Genomic DNA, 20,214 nt, shown 5'->3' on the forward strand with positions numbered 1-20,214 from the left:
AGGACCGAGGCCTCCTGAGAGCTACTGGCTGCCTTGCAGACAGCCCCCTGCAGGTCCAGCCCCCAGGATGGCCCTCTGACCTGCAGACAGGCCCACAGGTCTGGGGGCTACAGTGCACCCCCTCTTCCTAGCCTCAGTATCCCCGGGCAGGTGCCCTGGGCTCTTGCTTGCTGCTTTACCAAACATGGTGCTCACCAGGCAGTCGGTGCGGGTGCAGCAGGCACCCATGGCACCGCGCCCTGATCCTCTCTGGCCCAGCCCTGGCTGCCAGGACCCGGCAGTGCACACACCCATCCCGGCCTCCCCTGGCCAGAGCTGGGTGAGCACTCACTGTTACCAGATTTTCCTTGAATTTTCACACCGAGGTTGCCAACCCAGCAAACGGCCTTGCTGAACCCCCACGTCAGAGGGCCCCGCTCTTCCCCCGTAGTTCCTTATTCTCTCTTCCTCTGCCTACCTCCTGACCCCTTCTCTTGCCTGTGTGCCTCCGGTTTTCTTCCTCTTCCCTCCCTCTCTCTCCACCCCTCTCCCCTCTGTGCTTTCTCTCCGCAGGCTACAAATGGAAAACATCTGTTCCCTGGAGCTTTGCAAGAGGCCCTTTTATTATTTTTTTCTGAGACATCCTGGTCTAACCCCGCACCCAGAGCTAGTTCCAGTCTTTCTGCCATTTCTGCTAAAGCCAAGGCTTCCCAAGCCCCCAACACCGCACTGGGGGATGGGCCCACTCTCCAGGGCTATATCCACAGTCCTTTGCAGGGAAGGCCTTGCCCCCAGGCTGCCCTGTGCTGAGGAGCAGGGTGGCCCCTTGCAGGGCCTCCCCAGATGAAGTGTGCGTCCTAGAGGGACCCTCCCCGGACCTCAGAAAGGGGAGGGAGCCATCCAGACTCACAACCCTGGGGCAGGAGAGAAAGACGTTAGGCCCCAAAAGGAATCCACCGTGGCTAGCCTTGACCCTCAGTGGGCAGTTTTGGTGACCCAAAGGAAATAAGGAAATCAGCATACCCCCCCACGCAGCAGACCCTCAGGATGTGTGACACCCAGAATAAAGAAGGCAGGTGGGGAGAGGACAAGGGAGGGAGGACAGTGAAGACCAAGGGGTTGGGATGGAGAAAGACCAGGAGACCAACAAGGGAAACCCAAAGGTCTGAGAACCTCCAGCCCTGGCCCAGAGTGCACAAGGAGTCAGGGCTGCGTGGGCCTGACCTGGCAGTGGCCTCCCTGCTGGCCCAGGAAGCTGGGAGGAGGGAAGAAAGAGCCAGAGTAAGGGGAGAGGAGACGTGGGAACAAGGCACTGAAGGAAGGCAGGAGGAAGCAAGCAGGGTGGGGACCTGGGAAAAGAGAAGAGAGCAAAGGAAGACAGGGCAAAGGACAGAGAAAAAAGGATACCAAAGAGCAGAGGAGCATGCAGGACCAGGGGGAGCGCTGGCTTCTCCCTCGCCCATGATTTTGTCATAAACACGCACTCTGGCCACAGCTCTGGCCGCCCCACCCCAGCTTCCTCATGTGCCCAGCTGACAGCTGTGGTGGCTTCCACCTGCAGGCCAGGGCACCCGTATGCTGACCTCGGGAGTCTGGCATTTGGGAGCTGAGACTCAGGCCAGCATCCCTCAAACCCAAAGCCCAGAACCACCCATGTCCCCTCCAGGGCAGGGGAACTCTCTTCCTACGTCCATCTCCTGTCTCTGGCACACTGACAGCTCCCAGGGCTATGAGCTGTAGTGGGGGTTCTTGCTTTTCTGGAAAGCACCTCTTGACACTCTGGTCCTGGAGCATCCACGCAGCTCAGTGCTCTCCCACTCTCACAGAGACCCGCTGCCCATGAGGCACCCTGCAACTCGCTCTCAAGACCGTGAGCTTCTCACATCAGACTGGAATAGGAAGGAGGCTTGGAGAGGGGAGGTGAGGAGGGCAAGAGCTGGGAGAGGAAGGATACGACATTTCCCAACCAAAGAGTAGGTTCATGATAGAAACATGAATCTGCCAAACAGATTGGGATGCAAGTTATCTTGAACCAAACCAGAGGGATTAGCTCATTCCAAAATGATAAAAGCATCTTCTTCCCTTCCTGTAAATTTGCTGCAGCTGGTGGAGTCATTAGGCAGGGGTGAGCGGGGTGGGGATGCTGATGACAATGTTCTCAGCCCGGGTCAGGTGGGGGTGGGTAGGGAGAAGTCACTGCCCTGTGATCTGGTCCTGGCAGCCCTCATTCGACAGGTGCTCAGTAGATGCTTGCTGGCGATGGTGGCAGCCAGGGGAGGGAGAGAGCTCACGGGTGCAAACTGCTCTGAAATTCTTTCATGCTCAGAGTGAAAGAGCTAGGACACCTTCTCAGCTTTCCTTCCTGGCCACGGTGGCTGTGCACCAGTCCACTCTCCTCTTCTATCATGACAGATCCCCTGATTTTTAATGGGGCATATGAACACCCAGAACTGACATTTGCCAGAGTCCTTTGCACTTAGGGGTAGTCAAATAACTAAGTTCTGGCCAGTGGATCATGAGGGGGAAGTGAAGTGTGCAAATTCCAGGATATGTCCTCATAGGGGGAGGGTGTGCCTTTCTTCCTCTCTTCCTCGTTTATCTTAGGACGTGGAATGTGAACGTGGCAGAGAGTCATCTTGGACCACATCGAAGGGAATGATACCCTAGGGATAGAAGAGTTGTCATCCCATTCGAAACTGTCATCTCTGAATTGTTACACGGGAAAGAAAAAAGCATCTACCTTGTGTAAGCCATTGCTGTTTTGGATCTGCTACATGCACCCAAACGTAGCTCCTGTACTACACTGCCCAACCCTTACCTGGTGCCATGCGGAAAGCATTCAGCTGTTATTCTCATATTCTCCTCTGTGGGGTGAATATCTAGGATAATGTCCAGAGAAGAAGGGATAATGTGCAAATCACTGAAGGGTGTGTGTATAGTCACATTCCCATGTCTAATGACAGGCTGTAGGAAGGCCTTCAGCCTTACTTGGAGTTACCAGAACATGCTAGCATCCCTAGCATAAAGCAATATATTATCTGAGAAATGCAAGCAGGCCTGCGCCGTGCAAAAACGTTTTCATTTGCTGATGGTAATAAACAAAGCAAATGATTAAAACAAAAGGCCTTGGGAGCCCCAGCTCAGGTAACGCACAGCTCTTGAATTTGATCCCCGTGTTACTGACGCATCCCTTGACGTTGGTGAAGCCCTCAGCGTGGGAACAGCTTCTACGCCAGGCACCTGTGGGGCCTGGGGCTCCATTCTGCCCCTCTGGAAGTCGTTGTGGCTCCATGTCTTAGAAGAAGACAGGAAATCTTTGCCTAAAGGGAGGCCTTATTTATTATCCCTCTGGATTTTTCAATATTCCTCTCCCCGCTTAAGGCCCAACAAGCTGACTCTGGAGCAAGCACAGCCCCCATGCATCCCCAGCATCCTCAGGACTCTGAGACACCAACTGGGGCTGTATTTGTGTTATTAAAATGCTCCCATGTCTAGCTTTTCTGTGAATCCTGGTTCGTTTTTTTTCCAGACTCAGAACCCAGGGTGGGGCGAGTGGGCCATGCTGCATACTAACGTGCCCATATGTGAGAAACATGTGGTGCGAACCTTGGATTCTCAGCTAGCAAGCACATTCTAACTCCAACTCGCCAAATCCGCCTGGGGGGCTGCAGCACCACCCCCACGGCAGGAGAGTAGACAAGAGGATAACCAGAAAACAGGTGCAGAGGTGCTCCTGGGCCCATGGCTCCCTGCGGCGGCTCAGGCCACGGGGGGGCGGGGCATGGTGGCCAGGTGCACTTTTGGGATCCACTCAGTCTATCCTCCTCCTCTCTGTTCTGCTGCCGCCACCATTTGATTTCTTTCAGGCACTCACTTGTCATCTTTGGCCTTGGTTCTCTCTCATCCGCTCCGATCCACCTCTGACACCACCCTCAGGTTAAATTTTCAAACACTCTTTCCAGCAAGTCACTCCTTGGCCTTCCTAAGCTGAGCATTAAGACACTCACCGTCTGCGGTCCCAGACCGCCTCCACCCCCACCTTGACCATGATGAACGAGACAGAAACCAAGCGCCATTTGCTGAGCACCTACTATGTGCCACCCTCACTGCCTCATAAGTTAGTTTGCTGTAGATCAGGACCGGCCACTCGTGAACTGGCATCAGAAGCCAGGTCTGTGGGACTCCAAAGCCGGCTTTCTGAAGCCTGCCTCCCAGACACTAACCTTCCAACTCCACAGTGGCAATGGTACCAATTAGTATCAGGAGGGGCCGTTGCCTGAATGGCAACCTCAATGTTACCCGCCTTCCCTCTGCCTTCAATGAATTCTACCCCCAGACCTCTCTTTCTTGGGGCCTCAACACCTCACCTCTTCTTTAGCTACTCCGTGAGCTCTCCATGAGGTTTAAGTCCTCCAGGGTTTGAAGCCTGTTTGTGAGACTAAGAAGACCATCTGTGTGGCCTCTCACGACTTCAAATTCCCTCACATTTGTATCTGCTTTGAGAGACGCTCTCCCAGGTGGGAGGCAGACACTATCCCCACTGGGCAGAGAAGAAAATCAAAGCCAGACAGATTACGTGACTTGCCCGAGGCAAGGAAGAAGCAGCTGGAACTAGAGCGGCAGGTCCCCATCCCCAGCCCTGTCCATGAGTGCTCTGTAACCCCTGCGAGCCCTGCCAGGAGTCCTCGCCTCCATACACTGCCTGCTCCAGGACGGGGCTCTGACAGCTGGGGGTAGGCTGCAGGCAGGCAGGTGGGTGTCACGGAGACCGGGTTCCCCAGCTGGGGCCAGGACACTCACCAGCCTGGAGCCAGATCTGTTCCAGTGTGGTCCACAGCTGCATGGGGCCCTGCTTCAGGACCGAACAGGGCATGGTCAGCTCCGACATGGCCTCCTCCAGCCGGGAGGCTGCAATGGACGACGCTCGCCGGGAGCCTGCGGAGTAAGAGGGAACGGGCTGAGCAGTAGCCAGCGTGCCACACGCTGCAGGCCCCAGGAGCAGTGACTGCCCAGTTCCACCGGGAAAGACAGGGCACCTGAGGCAGGGTGGGGTGGCATGTCTGGCAGCCACAAAGCAGCTCACAGACCCACCAGGGAGGGCACTGCATACTCTCACCCTCAGATAGGGACAGGAGCTCTCCGAGGGGCAACCAGGAGGAGACCCTACTAGGAATCTGTCCCTAGGAAGAGAATCACAAATGTCAGCAGAGATGGTCGTCCTGCTACTGCCCATAACACCGAAAACAAGAGTTACCCGAGCGTCCAACAATAGGGACTGATTAGAAGTAAGTGAGGGAACAGTCATCTATGACTCTGCAGTCACTAAAATATAACAACGATGTCTAAATACGGATGTCGAAACATCTTTCACATATAGTTAGATGAAAAAAAGCAAGTTACTAAAGAACAGAATCAGATTTCTATAAAAAAGAAATATGGGCATGAAAAAAGTCTGAAAGGTCGTTTATTAAGGCCTGGGTGGTGAAATTATACATGGGTTTTCTTTTCTTTTGCTATTTTTACTTTCTGTTTTCATAAGTGTGTGTTATTGTGTCCTACGTATAAAGGTCCCATTTGGGCTGTGCTGGGAAGGAGCCTTGGGTAGCATTTCAAGTCAGACCTGTGCCCTCTGGAAAACCTCTCCCTGGCAATTCTTGGTGGCATGGGCCCCCGTTCAGGATATATAAGCTGTTGACATTTATAATTCCCATGCAGGTGAAATGTGAGCACTTTCTCTCTCTCACACAGAGGCAATAAAGGCTCCAATAAACTCAGGAGACCTTGGGGCAAACCACAGATGATTTCAGTTTATGAGACAAGTGAACACGGAGGCCTAATAACTGTGTTCATAATTCTTCCCTAATTGCAAGGGAGCTCCCGGCCCCCCTGCGCCCTTAACCGTTCCCTCCTTGGAGACCGCAGCTCTCCACGCGCCAAGCATGGAGACGCGCCTCTCAAGTCGGGTGCCAGGCTCGCCTTCCGGAATCAACTCCATCCCTTGACAACCAAGGTGCAACTTGGCTCACATCCACAGGAGTGAAAAAAAAAAAGAGCAATTCCACTAACGACAACTCATTTTCATTCCCATGACTAAATCTTCTCGTGTTTTTGAGGAAGGTGTCTCGCTTTAATCAGGTCCTCAGTCAAAAAATGTTTCAGTCTGCAGTTCCTGAACTCATGTGAATTTCACAGGCCCTGGGTTTCAGGATGAGTTTTTCCAGGAAAGAGTTAGCTTTGAGCTTAGAATTGTAAACAACTCAGCCCATTCCTTTCTATTTGACTTGATCTGCTGAGGATACTGTGTGGACTGTGGCCTCTGACTTTAGCCTAAGGGGACAGAGTTTCTGTGCTCCGCAGCCATCTTTCCGACCCCGGCCCTCCTCTTCACCCCTGCCCTCTCCAGCTGCCCATCGCCCGCCAGGGCCAGCAGCCAGCCCTACTCAGAGCCAAGGTCAGCCCTGAAACACGCCTGAGGGTAGCTCCTCCGCACCAAGGCCCTTGAGCAGCAGCCGGCAAGGAGTGGTGGTGGGTTTGGCCGGGCTGGGCAGACGCCACTCCCCATTAGCGCTTTCAGGCTGGGAGAAGCGTGCCATGGGCCCACACAGACAGCTGCCCCCAGACATGTTCTTACCAGAGTCTGCATCGTGGGCATCGGGCAAGGTCAGGTGCATGCCACTCTGCTTCTTCATTGTGAGGCCCTCAGCGAGGCTACCGTCCTTTTCTAGGCCTCTGGAAGGCAAGGGAGGGCAGGGCCCAGTGAGGCAGAGGGCTGGCAGGGAGGACCAGGCAGCCTCACTAGAAGGCAGCTTTGGGGTGCTGAGAGTTCAGGCCCAAGAACAGAGCCCAAGTCACTGGGAAGCACGAAGACCACTAGAGAGGCAGGACAGGTCAGCACGGGTCCGGGCCACACAGGCTGAGGACTGGAAACTCTCCTACTGTCTACGCTCTCCTCTGACGTGGGTGAGGCCAGAAGCTCTCCAGGCCAGGGTGAGGTCTTTTCTATCTTTTGTTTGCCCTCACAACATCTAGCAGAGTGTTAGGCAGAGAGCGGGGCCCGGGGACTGGCTTTCAAGGAAAGCCTGGTCTTCCCAGGGCACCAGGAGTGCCCCAGCCCATCCCCACGGGAGGAGGGCCCAGATGCCACTCCCCGCCTCAGGCTCCCCTTCCTTGGGCAGCCAGGGTAGCCCCAGAGGAGGCAAGGGGGCCCCTGGGGTGGCAGATTAAACAACTCCTGCCCCCAATTCCCCAGCTCCCATACTACTGGTGGCGGGAGGGGGAAAAGTCCTCTTTTCTCAGAGTGGGAGGTAGGGAGAGCCAGGAAGGAGCCACCAGCTGAGAAAGGCAGCACAGCCCACTGTGGCCATCGTGGGGCACAGTCAGCCCCCAGCCAGCCCCTTCCCACTGCGGACGAAGCCCCTGAGCCTTGATCCTGCTGGTTGGGGAAACTTAGAGGAGGATCGAGGCAGAAGGTGCAGGAGAGGGGAAGGCAGGCCCAGCCTGGGCCAGAGACTTCTTCCTGGCTTCTTCTCTTCAGAGGGCCACCAAGACGATGGTCCCGCAAAGAGTGCCAAGCTCCGGGGTGTCCTTGCCATCCTAACTCAAGCTCACACTGGCCCCAGCTTGGGGCTGTGGCTGCACAGCCAACTCAGTGGGACTAGAAGAAGCCATCTAAGAGCTCGGGCTGGTTCCCTTCCTCTGCCACCTTCCTCCCATCCCCAGGTGGCACCTGAGCCTGGTGCAAAAGAGCCAGGAACACAAGGTTAAATGCACAGGACACCCTCCTTAGCTTTATGATCCTCAGCAAGGCTACTTGACCTTTCTAAGTCTTAGTTTTCTCATCCTGAAAATGGGCGTGATAACGTCCATCTCACAGGTTGCTGTGGGGAGCAAACGAGATGCATGGGCAGGTGCTGACCCGGGCCAGATCCACAGATCCCGCCTCCTATCCTACTTTCTCTGCCATCCATGAAGGGACCTCTCCTAGGGCCCCAGAAGCAGTCCATGTGGGGGACTACTTGCTGCCTGGCTCTAGGCCAATGCCAGGCATGGTCCCAACCTCACAGAACCTCACAGCCGGCTGGGCAGAAGAGACAGTCCAAGTTGAGCAATTAGCAGAGACCCACAAGGACAGTGACGAGCTGAAGCAGTTTAGAGCTGGGTGTCTGGTGGCTCCATAAGGAGGGGCATCTGGATAGGGCCTGAGGGGTGATTACAACTTTAGACCAGCAGCGTGGGACTGGCCAGGCAGAATGGAGGAAGGGGTATGCCAGGGAGTTCAGTGGGAGGTAGGGCCACTGGGGGGCGGGGTGTGGGAGGTGGTAGGGTAGGCCAGACCTGCAGGTTGTGGATTCTGGTCTTGATCCTTGGCTGCCCAAAACCTGATTTTATAAGCCCTAGTTTCTGATCTGTGGCTCCAGATTCAGGAAAGAATCCTCCCTGTCTCCTGGGAAAGCCAGGAGGTTCTGCGTCCAGGCTTCTGGTCCAGGTAGTCCTGCCCTATCCCAGATGGGAAGCCCAGGAGAGGTGCCCAGGGGCTCCCTGTTGTGATAAGCTCTGGCAGCCCTGTGGCTCTGCTGCTCCCAGGGAGGCAAGGTGGCCCTTTAATGCTAGAGACAAAGCTGCAGCTCAGAAGGGCCCCACAACGACTGACCACTGACCACGTAGATGAGCACACATCAGCCATCCAGATGAGGATGCGGATAGGGAACAGCCAGTGGAGGGCCGCTCTGCGGAAGGGGACCAGCTGTGTACCTGCCCCAGTGGCCTCAGCAGGCAGCAGGCGATCAAGGGGCATCTGAATGCAGTCCCCTTACATCAGGGTCTGGCCCTTGCCCTCAGGCCACCAAGCTGCCAGGTGGCCTCCCATTCCCTTTCTGAAAAGTCCCTCACCCCAGAGCCTCCTTCTGGCAGCTTCCACCCACTGGTCCTGCTCTGCCCAGGCACCTCCCAGGCTCACAGGCCTGCAAAGTGAGGGCTGACCCTGTCCAGGGTGTTTTACCCCATCTGATCGCCCTGGGGCCTCCCCTTAAATTTCACCACTGGAGACGTTCTGGAAATTTGAAAGCCGCCTGGGCACCCAAAGTCCCTGTGAAAATGCAAACACCCACTAGAGTAGGGTCCCCTGAGGCCTTGGAGAGATGACACAGCTAGCAATCCCAGAGAAGGGGAGGGCTTGGGGACCAGGGGACCAGAAAGGGGCAGCGTGCCCACTCTGCACGAGGCCCCTTTCCCTTTGGGCTGCACAGGCTGAGCCCAGGCGTCCCACTCGGTTTCAGCAAACACATTCTGCAGATTCAGCCCAGACAAGAGTGCCCTGCTCTGGCCCAGGAAAAACCCAGATGCCAGCCCAGGGACTACAGCAGGAGAGAGGATGCATGGAGATTGTGGTGACTGGGGAGCAGCATGGTGGCTCTTCAGGACCCCGCCATCTCCTCCTCCTCTTCTAGCCTCCATATGGAATCGGGAAAGAAGTGACAGCCTCCGTGGACTGGGAGTCAGGAGACCTGGGTCCAAGTCTAGCACTAGCACTCACCAGGCAAGTGACTCTGGAAAATTCCATAAGGTCTCTGAGTCTCAGTTTCCTCACTGGGCTGTGAATAAAATCTGATCGTGTATACGATAAAGCAACAAGCCCAACACCTGGCACAGTGCTCAACAATGATTTCTCTTTCCTCCTCCCACTGTGAACTTCAATTTCCTAAATAGGGTCTTATGCACTTCACAGAAGACTGTAAGAGGTCACAATTGGCCCACAGATGTGAAAAGCCCCATGATCGTTAAGTTCCACACTCTCGCCATCCCTATCTTGCCAGGCATGGTGGCCACTCAGCTGTGGTCTGTTGCCTCGACAACCACCCTCTGGCAACCCAAGGGACAATGACAGCCACTCACCCCAGCTGGGAGAAGTTGTACAGGGTCTGCCACAGCTGCAGCATCTGTCTGCAGGTCACGAGGGCTTCCTCCGGGCCTTTCAGTACCTGCTCCAGCTTCACTTTGGTGAACATCAGGCTGTGGGGACAGTGGCCGTCAGCACGCCCTGGCAAGGGCAGCCTCTCACCTGGGGATTCTGCCCCAGCCCAGCACCCCCACCTGCCCCCTCCCCAGCAAACAGGAGGCAGGGTTCCCTGGGTGTGGCAGCCTCTGCCGATCCTGGGACCACTTGCTTTCTCCCTGTGCCTGTTTCTCCCCATCTTGGCTGCCAAAGCACACAGCACTCTCCTGCACTCGTCAGTGCTCGCTCCACGTGTCCCCTGACCAAACGCTTTCTTGCCCACCTCTGAAGCAAGGTCGGGGGCGATTACTGGTCTTTCTTGGTTTGCTCTTCCTCCCTACATCCTCAGCCAAGCATTGTCCTGTGTCCTCAAACACGTGGCCAGGCTTTATCCTTAGCTGCCCCACAGGGCCCGGGACAGGCCTCGGATAGGAGACCCACCCAGAAAGCCACTCTGAGTCAGAGTGAGGTCAAGCCAGGGATGGTGAGGAGGTCCCCTGGGCCAGAGTCCTGCTTTCTACCTTGGCAGCACACAGTAGGGGCCCCGTTAAGTACCCCTAAGTGGAACCGCAAACTCTGTTTCCTGCCCCCGGATACATGAGGAAGATGGTGTCATACTTTATCAAAGGATTCTTCCTTGAATTTCCCAAAATAGCCAGCTCCCCTTACATAATCCATAGGATTAAAGCAACGTGAAATCCTATTCAAATCGCTACTGTGCAATGAGAGCGAGCAACTTCAGAATTTCTTTCAACCTGAAAAGCTGAAGTCCTCTGAGCTAAGACCAGTGTGGGGATGTGGCCCTTACAATGGCTGGAAGGAGGGGCTGGTCCCACCTGGAGGCAGGACCCCAGGAAGGGTGTGTGGCTCCCTCTCTCTGTCCTGGACACAGCGGGGACAGCCAAAGGATTTCACCCAGACCAATGAGAACACCCGCTCACCAAGGACTGAGGTGCAGCCCTGGAGGCCCTGCTGTGCCAGGCGTTGGCCCTTCAGTTGCTGGGAGGTCTGGGGGTCCTGGAGGAGGGGTCCAGGCAGCTGCTATTTAGCACCCAGGATGGAAGGAGGGTGGTATTTCCTCCCTGGTACTGCCAGCAGTACTGACGCACACCGGCCACCTGTGCCACCTGCAGGAGTGGCTAAGCCACCAAGGCCAGTGAGGCTGCGGTTCCCAGTTCTCACCGAGCGGGGACGAGTGAGGCCCCTTGATCCACAGCATTGGGACTGCCAGGCCTGAACCTGACTGCTGCCTGGAGGTTCTGCTGACCCACCTGGCAGCGGCACACAGGCCTTCCCCTCTGGGGGCCCCACCCTGACTTCTCAGGCAGCAGGAAGGGGCAGGCCCTGCTCAGGGAAGCCAGGCCTACACCTGGGGCTGCCCCTCTGACCTGCCCCTCCGCTGGGGTCCTGGCCTCCCTCTCTGCCCCGAGACCGGGGCCTCCAGCCTCATAAAGGACTTTGATGTCTGTACTCTGCTCCTTTCTTTTCACACCCGTCTCTCTTAGGTTGTGACTTGTTGGTAGAGAATGAAGAAGGTGACATTTGCCCCAGTCCTCTTTTCAGAAGAGGGAGTTTCTGGACAAGTATTATTCTTCCTCCTCACTATTCCTCAAAAATGCCTTTCCTGCCCCTGCATATAGGTTGCTCCCTTGACACGGCCCCTCCCTGCCACTTCACCCCCCTGCCGAGCCTGACTGTAAATCCCACCTCTCAGGTTGGCCTGCACCCTTCTTGGAACATCGACTAATGACCACCTAGATGGCCCATAAGGTCCCGAGGGCAGAGACCGAGGTCCCCCAGCGTGGACTGCACAGGCCTGGCACACGGCGGCACAGGGCACACCCCTGAGCAGGGCTGACTAGGGGGCAGCCACTGGGGGAATTGGGCCTCCCACCTGTACCCTCCTTTACCAGAGGTGCAAAGGGTCCAACACTCCACAGGGATTAGGAGCCTGTGCTTTGGGGAATATGAAGAAGAGCACACAATGTCTGTTCTCAAGGCAACAATTAGAGTGCTATAAATGACACACTGCCCAGAGAATCGAGGGCTGTATTTTTGGATCAGACTCAGTGCAAAGAGAGAACAGAGAAGGGGTCTTGCTAGAGCTGGTGGGAAGCAGGGGGGGAGTGGGTGAAAGGAAACACATGGGGTGTGGAGGGAGCAGCAGGTTGGAGCAGTAGGTGTTTGGCGAGGCAGGAAAGCCCCTCCTTTAGGCAGCCAGAGCAGCAGAGTCCCCTGTGCCGGGCAGGTTCCCAGGGGCAGCTCCCGCACAGGCCAGCTCTGCAGCATTCCCCCGGCTCTCCGCACACTCCTCTGCAGCATGCTTCTCCCTGCCAGAGCCCCCTTCTCGGTGCTGCTCCCTGCATCCCTGAGGGTCACTGGGTCCATGGCAGACCCGACCACACCACGTGCTTAGAGCAGAAGTGGCCAAAAGCTGAGCTGGCATCGCAGTAACTTCTACCAATCCAGGCTGTAGCTTTGCAGCCACTGACATTCCATTAGCATGAGTGGCCCAGAGCGGAATTTCTCAATCCAACCACATCCTTTTTGGGCTGGGACAAGTGCTCCAACAGTTACCCTTGGTCTGATCCTTCACTCCCAGATCCTGGGAGGCTCCAGATTAGCTCCTGAGAGTTCCTTGGTCTGGCAATTGAGCACCGCCAGAGGGATCTTCCTCCACCAAGAGCCCTGCCCCGGATGTCCACGTCTGCCATCCAAGCACTTCTGCGTGGCCTTCACAGCCTTCCTGTTCTGGCTCCACCTTGCATTCCTGCACTGTCCCCATGACCTTGGGCATGTGTGCGCTGATCACGTGGGTATTAGCAGCTCCCTGAACCTCAGGACAGGCTCCTGGACTCACCTGTGCTTTGCTCTGCGTCGTGCCCTCTGCTGACACTCACCCTTCCTAACCAGATGCCGCCCTCTGACTTTCTCTGTGTGTCCCCATAGGGGCTGTGCACCCGCCTCCAGGACAGTCTGCATTAAGTCAGGATGTGGTTATATGTACCCCTGCCGGCTTGCCTCTAGTTCACTGCTGAATTCTCTCCCCGCTCCAGCAGGGATCTGCAAGCAACTCCACTCCCTCGGAGCGAGCAACTCAGCCGCTCTTCCGGCTAAGCAGCACAGGGCACCTCTCCATCCTGCCGCCCACACACTCTTGGCCCAGTTCTCAGAAAGCCTGACGGAGCCCTGGTGTGCCATTGTGGCTAACAGGCAATGCCTCTGGGCCCCCACAGGGGAGTCAGAGCTGTGGCCACAGCCCCACCAGCATGCTGTGCTTCCCGGGTGGGCCTTGGGGAGGCTGCTGGCAGTGGGGGCTGGAGACAGAGTGGGCAAGCCTGGGCCCCGCACCCTCCTGAGGAGCCCGGCGCCTTGCTCACCTGTCTCATATACCGAATGAGTCTATAATGTCACTTGAATAAAGGATTCTGAGGCTTAAAAAAACCACTATTTCGATCCCGTGGTTCTAGTCCTCCTCCAAGAAGTCCCTATGTGACCACCCTGTCCTCCTCTGAATGTCTGGGACTGTGTCCAGTTAGCACCTAATTACATTTTATATACATATTGTTGGGGCTCAGGACACACCACCCCAAAATATGACTGTTGGAGACCAGAATATGCCACCTCAAAATACACTTTGGCATATTTTGGGCTGGTTATTCTGAGAAACTGCAGACACAGGAGTAGATCTGAAAAGCTGTCCTTTTGTAAAAGAAATTGACGTCTATAAAGGAAATCTATATTAGTAAAAGTATCTGTATCAGGAAGAGGGCTGCCCCAGACAACTTTTATTATCCAAGAGACTTTACCTGCAGAACAAGACAACCTGTATTCACCACACATGTTCTCCCCTCATCCGCCCATAACTTATGTCGCCATCCCCCCGCAAGAAGCTCCAAGCCCCTATTCCTTTCTGTAGCTCAGGATGCTATATAAGCTTCAATCATCTGGCGCTTCTTTGAGTCTCATATTTTGTAGGACTGCAGTGCACACGCATATAATTAAACATGGTTTTTCTCCTGTTAATGTGTTTTATGTCACTTTAATTCATAGCCCAGCCAAAGGACCTGGAAGGGTGGAGAGAAGCCATTCTCCCCTCTCTTGCTGTATATATAATTTTTTTTGCTACTTAGGCTTAAGAGTTTAATAATAAAGATAAACTTATGTCAAGCATTTTTAAAGTCAGACACTCTAGAAACAGTCGCGGCCAGTCCTGTGCACAGAGGTTAAGACCACCTGTGCCCCATTGTGCGTCCCACCTGGCCGGCAAGTACCTGCAGGACAGGGCCTGCCTCCCTTCCCCGGGTCCTGGCACGGCACTGAGCACGCGATGTCTGTTCACCTGATTCCTCACACAGCAACAGGCAGAGCGCTAGCCAATTCTATTTCAAACTGTCCAGAGGCAAAATTTTACCCCACACGAGAGCAGGGCCTGGGGAGGAACAGTGGGCCGGGGCACCACATGGAGGTTTCTGGCTCCTCCTGACTGGGGGTCTTCATCCCAGGGGACAGTCACTAGGCACAGCCAATAGCATAATATAACTGAGGAGCATCTCTGAGACGGGAATGCCTGAATACCAGAATCTACAGGCCCTTCAATATTCTCGAACTCTGACGAGGAGTGGAGTCCACGAGAGGAATGGCCACATTACTGTCCTCAAACCCTGTACTGCAACGTCACTCAGAGTGAGCACACACTGGCCCAGGAGTCAGAAACCCAAGCCAAAGTGCCAGCTCTGCTGTCACGGGTTCCACACCTGTAAATGGGAGTGAAGTCACCTGTCCCACAGGACTCCCACCAGGCTGAACTGTGATGACTTAAGAGCGGCAGCTGAGAAACGCCACAGCTGCACATGGCCGCCTGGTGCTCGGGAGAGGGCCTCCTGCTTTGAAACCGCAGGCCTACCAGACCCCACAAAGAAGCTTCCAGGCAGAGCACTCTGAAGACACTCAGAAAGCCCTTGAGCTTCTGGCCTGTTCAGTTAGGCCTGTCGCCTCTAGGACCAAAGACGGACTTGTGACGGGAAGAGGATGGGAGGAGGATGGGAGGGGGTGCAAGAGCCACAGGGTCCTAGGCAAAGCATCACTGGCTGTGACGCCCTCTTGCGAGCATTTTCCTGTCTTAAGCTGTGGAAGCCCATGTGAAATAAACACAGGTCTTTTAAGGCCGAACGCCCTTGCCACACTGTAAGTATCTGAAGAAAGATGTGACAGTCAGTGTCCCCTGTGGGGAGGGGAGGAGCAAGGGTCATGTAAACACGCCATGTGCTCCGTCCCCGCTGCTGGGGCTGGGGAGGGAGAGTCTCAGTCCTGAGACGCCTTGTTCCTGGCACTCTCCGCAGCATCATCCAAACCATGCTGCCCGCCTGCCCTGGTCCCAGCAGGGAGTCCCAGCACAGAGAGAAGCCCTCCTGAGAATGCCACCAGAGCCTTCGGCAGTCCATGCTGGCCACCCCCACGCCAGGCTTGGTGCCCCCTCAGCCACCATCCTAACCACCCACCTCATCTATCACTGTGCTTTCATCAGAGGTGGGGACCTGCCACCACCCTCCCACCCCCCACACCTGCATGCACGATCCAGCACCCAGGGGCACAGACAAGCACTCAGCTGGCCCTGCTGAACCATGAGCCATCTCAGCCCCACAGGGTCTGTCGGTCTGTCTGGGCAGCCCCCTCCTGTGGAGGAAGACAGAGACCAGCGAGGTCGGCGTCTCTGCTCCCTGTTATAAATGGCTGTGCCACAGGCCACCCGCTTTGCCCGTCTCCCCAACCGCTCCAGCTGGGGGCTAATGATGGACGTTCCCAAGAGAATGCTGGCATCTGCCTCCTCTTCTTCCCTTTCTGCGCTCCTAGGGCAGGATCAGACTGCTAATTATTTGTCAAAAGGATTAAGACTTGGAGCTGTTCCCATACGAAGCAGAGACAAACAATTTCTTCCCACTGCTGTAAAGAGGAAAGAGCTTAGGGTGAGCCTCCTCAGACCTGGGTGAGCATGATCTTTGCAAAACGTTTTTTTGAAAAGAATTATTTTGTAAATAGGGGATATTTTTGTGACGTCTCTGGCTAAGCAAGCACTGTCCTGGGGTCAGAGGTCATCTTGTCCATCCCCTTACCTGGGGGCTCCAATCCTCCCCACAGACTGTCCCCTGCCTGGCTGTGCACCACTCTTGTGGGGACATCAGCAGAGAGAGCTGGCAGCAGGGAAAGACACAGGCTGTGTGGGCAGTGAGCACAACGGGTCCACACCCGTTCCTGACAGCAGCTCCCTGTAGATCCTCAGTACCCACAATAGACACCTGAACACGGTAATTGCCGAGTGCCTGGGGGAGCCACCTCTGGCCGTGGCTCAGTCCCTGTCAAATGGGAGGATGCACGTTGAACACGGCCTTCAGCTTCGAATGATGCGGGCATGCTCAGGCTCCGCTGCTCACTAGAAGTGCCTTAACCTCTCTGATAGTGCCAATTTGTCTGCAAAGCAGGGACAGTCCCGGTACTGCCCAGGAGCACTAAGGGAAGTAGAGCTGTGCCTGGTACACAGTAACCCCTCAGGAAAACTGAGCTGGCATCCTCAGGCAGCTTTGTCGTTCTGATCCGTCTTCCCTATGAGACCCTGCCCTCAATGGGGCAGGGACCAGTTCTTTCTTGTCTTTGTATCCCCAGTGCCTGCCCTCGTATCGCTTGACAATCTTTGCTGAAGAACGGAAGCGGAAAGTTGAGTCACAAGGACTCACAGAGGCCTAGAAGCTGGGGGTGTGCTCGGGATCAGAGCAACTGCACGGAAGCGAAGCTGCAGTGCCCTGTGGAACCCTCTCTCCATCCTCCCGGTCCTGCCGGTCCCACCTGAGCGTGCCTGGGCCGGGCGCCTCCTCCTGGCTATCGTGGGAGCCCGCCATGGAGGGGAGCAAGGGTGGCGGCAGGTGGCAGGTGTGGCGAATGCACGGGAGGGGGCATTATCTCTTTAAAGGACAGTAATTAGTAATTCCAGCTGATGGCTGAGCCCTGCTGTTTTAATGAAGAGTTCTATTTTTACAGAAAACACAAAACCGAGTGAAAAAGCAGGCTATTCTCTGAGTCAGGCAGCCACGCCCCTGGAAAGTCTAACTCCTCAGCCAGGAGGCCAGGCCTGTGCACAGCACAGGATCGACAGGACGTGGGCCCATCCTGGCTGCACCAAGTCAGACTCGGTGCAGAAAAGCAGGGTCCCAGTCTGGTGACCCAAGTGCCCCTTCTTCTGGCCATGTGACAGAACCTCAGTTTCTCATCTCTAAAATGGGAATGACAGTGTCTATTTGCCCTGAGGAGTGTCGTGTTAAAATAAGGCACACAAGGTTCAATCCATGTCTGCCCTTACACTCATTCTTATTTACCCAGCCCCAATTGCGTGCAGTTGCCTGCTTGGCCCCTCTGTGCCTCCGCTTCCTCATCTGTAAAATGGGAACACTGACAGTTCCCATCCCTCCTAGGGTTGAGGAGAGGATTGCAGAGTTAAGGCAGGGAAGTGCTCACAGCAGTGCCAGGCACAGAGTGGGCCCAGGTACACTGCCGTTCTTATTGTTACTGATGCTCTTGGGGTTCCAGCACCCTGGGTCCTCCTGCCAATCAGCCAGCGTGGGTCCTACCCCCCACTCATCAGCTACTTGATCATGCGACATCATCTAACTTTCCCATTAGTTTCTTCACTTTAAAAACAGGAGTATTGTAAAGACCAAAAAACAAATCAAACCAAAACAACAAAAAGCAGGGTGAGGGGTGTGAAAGCACCCTGTGGCTGTGAGATGTCAAATCCCCATGTGTTCCCTGCCTTTCAAAAAACAAAAAGCTGACAGTCTCCTGGGGTGTGCCAGGTGCCCAGTGCGGGATGGTGGCAGAGGAGAGGCCACAGTCTCTGCCCCAAAGGGGCTTCCAAATTCAAACAATGCAGAGGCAACTAGGAAACACAAAAGAACAGAATCAGGTACTCAGCTGAGTGGTTCAGCTTTAAAGTTCAGGGGCTTCGAGGACAAAAGTGTACCGAGGACAGGCAGGATTTGGATGCCAAAGAGGAGAGGAGGGCACCCCCAGGCCTGGAGTGGGCAGGAGACCCCACCTGCAGGCAGGAGGGGGGCAGGCAGAGTGGAAGGAACAGCCGCTGCGAGCAGGAGCCAGCCTGTCCCCCCACCCCTGCCCCACTCAGGTGTCATCACCCAGACGCTGGCCAGGATGCCAGGGCCATGCTGGGTAACACAGGTCTCCCGGACTCTGGGAAAGAGGCCATCAGAGCAATTAAATGTTTAAATTCACACACAGTTTTACAGGGACTCTAACAGGAGTGACCTCCCTGAAGGGGAAGGGCCATCGTCACTGCCAGCTTTACTACCTTGCCAGAGACTAATCCCCAACAAGGAGGGGACCCTTTGTAGCAGTTCTTCTTAACCCTGAAACCAATTACTCTTCCTTGGGTTTGGAGGATTACACTGACAGTGTCCCTTGCTCTTTCAAGGCTCACAATGACCTCATGCCTCTTAATGAATTCATTTAATGTGATCTGACTTTGAAGCTTTGACAAAATCAACAGCCCAAACGCTTCTGCTTCCTGAAGTTAGCTCCTCCTTCCCCGAAAGGCCCCGCCCCACCTGGCGAACACCACGGGCCCAGCCTGTGACTGGTGTTCTTATCTGTTCTGTGCTGACTGATGGCTGACCCGACTAGCCCCCAGGCCTCAGCTTCTCTCACCTTAGCCACCCCCAGTTACCTCCACACAACTCTCCAAACACAAATTCATGATCTTCAAAGACTTAAATATAAACCACACGGAGCCTTTTTTCATAACCATTTAGGGGTGGAAGAACTTCCCCAAAGAAAGCCCATAGGTGGAACAAAGGTAGGTTTCCAGCCTGGTGTGAGACACAAAGGAGCAAACGTATCAGTCTCTTTACCCTGTGAGCAGACCCCCAAGGACCTGAGGACCGCCCCTGCAAAGGGCAGGTCAGCCCTGCTTCTTGGCATGGGCCCTCTCCCGGAGGCAAGAAGGTTTGTCTGGAGCTGGGCCACCCCTGCCTCAGAGATCCAGGTGCTGGGCCACAGTGCCGGTGCTGTAAGCAGCCTATGCTGTAAGCAAGGACATCAACAAGTTTCAGGAAGCAAAGGGCTAGAACCACCTCTAGAAGACAAATGAAGACCTCCTTTTGGAAAAACCTGCAAATATCTGTGTTCCTTTCCTCCTTCCTCTCTTCCCCAGAGAGACAGAACAGCCTACGTCATCTACCCCCTAGGATTGAAGGTAAGCAGAGCCTGAGAACCACATCTTACAACCGGTACTTGTCGCATGGAGTGAGATCACAGAGCCTCTCATGGGACGACCAAAGAAGGGAAATGCTGAATGTCAACCCAGCTTAGCTGATGAGGAACTGACCTTTGGGGAAGGAGCTGATGCTGCCAGTGATTACAACCGGCTTAACACTTCCTCCAGCCACATGGCCTGAAAGTTTACCCGATCGCTGGTGTTCTCTTCGGGGCTGTGGTAGCCAAGCATGTTGAACGAACCCAGCAAAGTGATAAACTATGTTTGTGTTAATACCTTTGATTCCAACCCCCTCCCTGGAGTGTTGGTATTCTAGGCATCCTTTGATGTGCTGCAAGTCCCTAATAAGAAAAATCAAATAAACACACTGGCTTTAAAGTTAGAAATGTTAGCAGACCCCTTCTGCTCGGGGGAATGCACCCCTAGAAATGTATCACATGCCACCTGGAAAGAAGGTGAGGAGGGCCCGGTAGATCACAGAGGTGCCCTTAAGGTCCAACTTTAGCCTCTACTGGATTCAGTCAAGGTCTAGCCCCAGCTAACGCCTAGTTATCAGCTCAAACATTTTCCAAAACAGTCTAGGTTTTCTGGGGCAGATGGCTGTGGCCGGTCCATTTGTTTACGCGTGCAAGCTCTGGCTTGCTGAGAGGGCCATGTTGTTCCTGTGCATGCTGAGTGCCTCCGGGCCCCGAAACACCTTCCCCCAGGACTTCCCAAGTACCCTAGGGCCAGTGCTGGGTCAGCAGAAACTCCTGGGGGCCACCCTGACCGATGGGGATTCAGGGGGTGGGGGGCAGCGACCTTGCCCACTGTGGAGACAGGAAGGGGAAACCATTTGCTCCTCTACCGACCTATGTATGGCCTGGGCTTTCAAAACCAGCCTGGCTGGCTGCCAGGCCTGGGCGGGAACACTGAGTGACAGGCTGGTTATTGGAAAGCTCCCATCATTAGCCAGGAACTTTGT

The 20,214-nt window shown here is 55.1% G+C and overlaps 1 protein-coding gene across 2 annotated transcripts in view; it reads right to left on the bottom strand.

Annotated features, from left to right (window-relative positions):
- TTC7A (tetratricopeptide repeat domain 7A) overlaps positions 1-20,214 on the bottom strand; it is a 119,957-nt gene that overhangs the window by 15,086 nt on the left and 84,657 nt on the right. For both annotated transcript variants that reach the window (XM_012638868.1, XM_012638869.1), the window contains exons 16-18: positions 9,871-9,987; positions 6,611-6,708; positions 4,780-4,914 (exon numbers count right to left, since the gene is read on the bottom strand). In XM_012638868.1, the coding sequence (XP_012494322.1) occupies positions 4,780-4,914; positions 6,611-6,708; positions 9,871-9,987 (350 nt within the window). The remainder of the gene's footprint in view (positions 1-4,779; positions 4,915-6,610; positions 6,709-9,870; positions 9,988-20,214) is intronic.

Source organism: Propithecus coquereli, unplaced genomic scaffold (genome assembly GCF_000956105.1).
Source record: "Propithecus coquereli isolate 6110/MARCELLA unplaced genomic scaffold, Pcoq_1.0 Scaffold136, whole genome shotgun sequence".
NCBI classification, from domain to species: Eukaryota; Metazoa; Chordata; class Mammalia; order Primates; family Indriidae; genus Propithecus; species Propithecus coquereli.